The sequence below is a fragment of the Cariama cristata genome, unplaced genomic scaffold, assembly GCF_000690535.1.
Source record: "Cariama cristata isolate BGI_N322 unplaced genomic scaffold, ASM69053v1 scaffold2696, whole genome shotgun sequence".
Lineage (NCBI taxonomy): Eukaryota > Metazoa > Chordata > Aves > Cariamiformes > Cariamidae > Cariama > Cariama cristata.
The window spans coordinates 5,501-12,200 of record NW_009620198.1 but is presented as its reverse complement, the minus strand read 5'-3'; the positions used below and the strand labels follow the sequence as shown (position 1 = coordinate 12,200).

Here is a 6,700-nt window from a genome sequence, read left to right as displayed (position 1 = left end):
TTTGCCAGAAAAAGGCAGCACTATGAATAATTCTTTCAGTATTTCTGCAGATGCTGACTTCTGAGGCAACTGAAATGAAAGTGGCTCCTCGGAGGATATCTGTACAAGATTTCCCAGTCAATGAAGCTTTTGTGAAAGATCAGAACAAGAAGTCACCATATAGGAGGCTGCAGTACTCATTGCCAGCTAGAGCCAGCTTTGTCCAACACCTACAGGGATGCTGGAAAGGGCAACCTGCAACGTCACGATTAGGGTCTCTGGTGGCAATGCCGAGAGATCTGCTTCTCAACTTTGTTTAACACCGCTGTAAGGTGCTGCTGTCACTCGACCTCTCAGACTCCACAGGGATCTGGGAGAAATTTAACCTCCTGCTGCAATACACTCCTTTTTTTTTATATCAAATGGTTGGGTCTTTTTCTCCTAGAGTTTGTTAGTTTGATGGCTGGAAGGGCCGTGCTGCGCTCTGAAGCGTGCTCTTGCCTCTGCAAAGCAAAGCAGTGCACAGGGAAGAAGGTCCTTGTCCATGCTACGGGGAGGAGAGCACGACAGGCTGCTCTGCTCAGCTCTGCTCCTGGAGACCATCACCAGTAGGATGGAGAGCAACACACGCACTCATTTATTGCTAGGCATCAGCTGTGCTTAACCATCCATGGGACTATAAAAGGTTCTCTTAGCGTCTACCTAATCAGCAGCTCTACCATTTACTGGATATTTGGCCACTTCAGTTCTGGATTTATTAATATCAAACTTAAATTATCAACTATTACAAATATCCTCTGACTGCTTCCCTAGGATACCCACTGATAGGGGCTCTCAGGAAATAAAAAATCCTTTAAGTACTTGGGCCTTCACACAAACTTTCTATAGCAAATAACATGAGGAATCTTTGGAACTCCAGATCCATATACAATTCATCATCTAACTCATTCCTTCAAAATCTTGTATTTGGATTTAAAAAAAAAAAAAAAAGCCTTTAGTATTTTGGAATTGCAACGCTGTTATGTAAAAATCCCCACACAACTTCTTACGTGTTTATCTTACTGATTTTAAAGGTCCACCTGCTCTATTTGCAAGTATACCATTTGTTTTCCTAAATGTGTCAGGAGAAACAGAGCATCAGCCTTCATCGCCTGTCTTCTCTTGATGGCTAGACGTCTGTGGTCAGAAGACATGCCATGTCCTGCCACAATCCTTTCTGTCAGGTTTCACTTAGTCATTAAATTTTAAAAACAAACCAAAAAACCCCGCCAAACCAACCAACCACAATGTAATTAGATTGCAGTAAGACAAGTGTTCCAGTTAGTTTCATGGTAGGGGAAAACCAAGCTGTATTAACTCTGTTATTGCTCAACCTCAAGACTGTGCTTTTAGTTTAGGATGGTGTCACCTGGGAAGAGGGATCTGTGCACACATCCCAGGCGTACTGCGATACAGGGACCAAGACACAGCCTCCTCCCTCTCCCCACTCACCTGGGCAGGGCCCAGGGGCTGGCAGCTGCAGCACCAGACGCTGCCCACAGATCAGACCCACATACGCATTTAATGCCTCCATAAGGTGTACGGTAATGTCTTGATCAGCTTGTGATAGCATCTGTGTTTCTGAAGCTGCACAAGTGTGACAAATCATTGGGGAATAAATCTTCTACCACATCAGTAAACCATCCCACCCTCACCCCGCCCCACCCCAGCAAACAAAGCAAATGCCCCGTACCTGGAGACATTTCAGTGCCTGAATTATTAATAAAATAAGCATGATAATGAATAATCTATGTTAAGCATTTTCTTACCCTTTATTTTTTCATTATGATCAGAAGAGGAATATGATTAACAGCAGTTTAAACTTTAGCAGTACAATTTCAGTATTAAATATAAAACTACACTGCAAGTTGATGTGTTTTAAAAATGGTTATGTATACTCTAGCCTTAAATTTATGTATCAAATACAAGTAACTCAATTGTTTCTTGCCTTGACAATTAACATATCTAACAAATTTCAACAAGCCAGACATCCATCTTTTCCATTAAAAAAAATAAGCAAGCACACCAACTCTTATTCATAGCAAGGGGGTGTAAAGATTCAACACTTTCCTGAGTGTTGTGCAAAGAATAACAGGTTCAAGAAAGTCAGTTAAATAAGTGTAATGATAAACCTAAAGCTAAGCTGGAGGACCTTTTGATTAACTTCATATTTCATATATTACTTGCATCAGTTGAGAGCAACATGAGTTACAGAACTTCCATGAAAACAAGCCACTTACAAGCAGGTGGTTAAGCTTGATCAGTTTATTAAAAGGATTATATGACACGGTTGCCTGCAATAGCAGGGGACTGGATCTGATGACCCAGGAAGTTCTTTCCAGTCCCATGTTTCTAAGCCATGCACCAAGTGTATCCAGCCCACGCTTTCACATTTGGAAAAAGCCAAAGCCACGCACACACACTCTCACAGAAAAAAAAAAAAAAAATTAAAAAAAAAGGCCTTGATGACACCATTTCATTTCTCTAGATATTCACTATGCAGAAGGGAACAGAGCTAAAGTCCTGTACAGAGGATACATTTACTCGAGGTTGATGTGGTACTGAAGTCAGTTAATAATTAGATACCTCCAGGCAGATTCAGTTACAGGGCATACCAACACTGCACACTGCCAGACAATTTCTAATCAAGCCAAGAACCTCTTGCAGGAACGAGGTCTCTTTGCTAGCAAGCACAGAGCACACTGAATAAGCTAAAAGCAGCTGTTCTTAAATGAACTACCCTACCAACCGTGAGCGAATGACGGATAGATGGTAAGAAGCATTTACCTACTAGACAAGATCTCTGCACACTCAGGCAGAAGAAGTAATTAGTTCAGAGCAGCAACCATTGCTCCTACCTTGCCTGTCTCTTGAGTACGTTCTCTTTAAAAGCTGGTCTACAGAATCAGCGCAGCCATTCTCAAGCACTACCAAAGTAGCAGTTTGCAGCTGCCATGCAAGACACTACTTTCAAATGGTAGTCAGACATTCCCATCATCATGGCCAGTTTGCTACGACAGTATACACAGCCATAGCAGAAAGCCTTTGCAACAACTAGAGATCTAAACAATTGCCTACATTCAGCCCATCTAACTTTTAGGCACTTGGTTAAGGTGTCTGGGTCCATAGTCACCCAGAATTCCCCCCACCCTCCAAGAAAAAACAAAATTTAAAAAAAAAAAAAAAAATTACTGAAGGCAGATAGTCTCAATTGCCTTCTGGAGGTGTCTCTTGACCCCCACTGAGCAAAGCTGCGTTTCAAGCAACCAAGTTCTTAACACAGGCACCTCAGTTAGATAGGATGAATGGAGACTTGCATCTCTTTCAAGAGATAGTATCAAATACTCTCCAAAACCAAAGGCAATTAAGCAATTAAGGTTTGCAACTCCAGTCACATTTGGAAACAAACTTACAGTCAAGTAATTAAGCTATAGTCCCTCCCTCCCACACATAAAAGCCTTCCACATGGAGGCTCTGCTTTTTAAAAAAAAAAAAAAATTCTTCTTTCAAACAAAGAAGAGTGGACACGGCTGCTTTGCCACTCATTCATGGGGAAGCTGAAGGATCAGAGAACACTCAGACCTGGAATGACTAAGCACTGCTAATGCATGCAAAGCAGAAGTAACAAGATGGTTTTTAAATTAACCCTAGTCCTCTTCTCCACCCCACAAAATTCATGCAAGTGTTTGAGAAGGTAAGTCAAGACATAATAGCCCCAGTTTTGAAAAAGGCTTAGTTTTGGTTTTTCTTTTTTACATATTGTAAAAGAAATGTCCTTTTGTTTTCTTTCTGTGGGTAGAGAAATGCATTTTTGGCATGTTTGAGAATCTTAGATATCTATGAAGTCCATGCTGTTTAAGTTCTCCAACTAGTTTCTATAACCTGTCAAAAAAAACGTAAGCAACCTATACATGTTTCCCCAGTATTGACATGCATGCTCAGAGCTCTCCACTTTAGTGAAATGAGGTGTTACTCCTGTGCTGATAGTTGACGAGTCAGCATTACACGACTTTGAGACCAACTAAATTAACATTGTCGTAATATGAAAGGCAAGCACAAGTTCATTTATTTATAGCAAAGGTCTTGGGTTACAGGAGGTCAGTTCTTGCCATCTTGAAAAGATCGGGGATAACTTATTGCATACATGTGCATTATAATTTAGCAGCAAGTCATTCATAGAAACACTTCCCTCCTACTGCTTTTTTGGTTTATTATCTCAATTATATATATATTTTAGCTTTACAAAGCATTTAACACCACCTTTAAGTTAATGGTCTTTTATTGGAAAAAAGACTAGCATTTACAACTTGGAATGGACATAAATTGTAATATCTTGAACAGCAATGTTGATAGTTGTGCTGAAGTCCACAGGCTACTCCGCCAGCTCCAAGTCATGGTACAGAAGGTTTTAAAAATATGAGAGTCCAAAGATGCTCCCTTGGTGAAGGTTTCTTTTAAAAATTTTGTGAACGGTAACAGCCCGACACCCGTTTCACTATAGTGCAATGCAGACAATGTTAAACCAGTATTTTAACACAGACATGCCATCCATAGTTAAGATCATCATATTTTTTGGAGCACATTGCTACGTACAGGAGAACCATTCAACCTTTAGGGCATTTTTCTCTAAGTTTTGCATCCTTCAACCATTTTGCTGCATACCATCCTGAGGTATAAACCAATTTTAAAGTAAACCAGCTATGACAATTTATACTACAAATTGAACTAGAATCCACTGTTGAACAAAAAAGTGGATCCTTTAGGTTGTTTTTTCCCTTTTAATACAAATGTCTGACTGTGCTCAATTGTCAAGCTGCATGCATGAAAAACTGGCCAGCCCAAACAGTGTAATAGTCATTAGCAAATGGAACTTTTGAGTTCACTAAGTGCTTCCTTTTTTATTTTCAAGGTAGTACAATTACTTATATTGTAAAACTGATGTTTAACTTTATCTTTTGGGGACAGGACCACCAACCATTACATGCAGTTTGTGGACAGAAGGTATTTTGACATTCAGTTTTGCTATACAGAAACAGAATGAATAAATGAACATTTTTTTTGCAAGAGGTAAGTAAAAGATTCAATTTGATTCTTCTAGAGGAAAAAAGGTGTAAAGGAAGTCTCTTCACTTTGCAGTCATCATCTGTACGAATTCTGAAAAGACAAAAAGTCACTGTGATTTATTGTCTCCAGAGTCCTTCAAATGGTAACATCTTTTAAACACACTTGGCATAAAAAAATCCCCTTTCACCACATCTAAGTTTTTGTCCACTTCTGTAGACAACCCAGTAAACTGATGTCTCAAATACTAGAAAATTAATGCCCTATGCAACAGGCTTTCACTCAAGAGTAATGGTTTTGAGTCAAGACAAGCATTTTTTACCTTCATAGTTGACTTGCCCATCCCCATCAATATCTGCTTCTCTGATCATTTCATCTACTTCTTCATCTGTTAGCTTTTCTCCTAAGTTTGTCATAACATGACGTAGTTCTGCTGCACTGATATAGCCATTGCCATCCTGTGAGGAAAGAGTTGCAGATGATCACGATCAACAATCCTGACACTGATTAACTTTGAAACTACATCGAGGTTTCCAGTAACTGCTTTTGAAAGAGCCTTATGGAACTTGGGACAAATACACAGACCTGTTAGACTGTATAACCCTACAGTACCTACTAGTCTCATTGCCTTACAAGGCATGCATGCCACCATATCCTTCTATACAATTATTGTACTGTAAGAATAACTGCATGCCTGATTTGTAGCTGTGATAAGGTATTTTTAATGCTTTTAAAGAGCTTTCGAAAATAAACCCAGAAACAAAGTGCGTTTTGTTTAGTCTGTGCTGTCTAAGCAAGACCAAAAAAACCCCCTGAAAAACCAACACAATTTCCCCAACAGCAAGAATAAAGTCAGCTTTCTCTTCTGTGTAATACTACCTCTATAGCCAAACTGCAGGTGGCTAGGTTAGTCATCTTGGATAAGGCAATACAGAACAAACCTTCAAAGAAAGCATTTAAATTCTACTCATAAGGAGCTGTGAAAAGCTTTGTAGCAAAAAAAGAGAGAATGACTCTTTAAGCCGCGTTCCTATCAGTAATATCCAAACTTAGGGCTCATGCCTAGCCATTTCAGAAACTGTTCTCTTCCATATACAGGAAGAATACACTAGCTTAGAGCAGGAGTACTGGCCATCACCAGTAGATAAGCTACCTCAGTGGCTTTAAAGACAAATCTAGTTTGCAGAAATAACCCTACAGGGTAGATAAGTACTAACCAAACAACTGGACATTTCCTTCAGCACATTTTCAGCTAAGTACTAGAGGCTGCCACTTCCCACACCCCCCACCCCCATAAAAAGGGGAAGTAGCAAGGCCTTCTTCCACACATGCCTGTGCATCAGCTTAGCAGCTGCATCAGCCATTACTCAACAGAACTCTTGTAACATCTGTCATATCCAAGCAATCCAAAAAGGGAAACCCCTGTTGTAGAAATATTTGACCTTCATCATGTATGCCCAGGTATCCTTAAAGAAAACGGAGTTGAACTCTTAACTTTTGCTGAAAACAATCCCAGAGTCCACATCTTGAAAACAGAACATGCAGTACTTCATGTCCCTCTAAACACTGATGACATCATCTTAGCTTCAGAAGCTTTCATAAAGTATAAAACCTTGTGCAT

General features: G+C 39.8%; 1 protein-coding gene across 1 annotated transcript in view; it reads right to left on the bottom strand.

Moving 5' to 3' along the window:
* Positions 1-1,771: 1,771 nt before the first annotated feature.
* CALM1 (calmodulin 1 (phosphorylase kinase, delta)) overlaps positions 1,772-6,700 on the bottom strand; it is a gene marked incomplete at its 5' end in the record, with an annotated part of 8,505 nt that continues 3,576 nt past the window's right edge. The window contains 2 exon segments of the mRNA XM_009701517.1: positions 1,772-5,172; positions 5,402-5,537. Of these exon segments, the coding sequence (XP_009699819.1) occupies positions 5,144-5,172; positions 5,402-5,537 (165 nt within the window).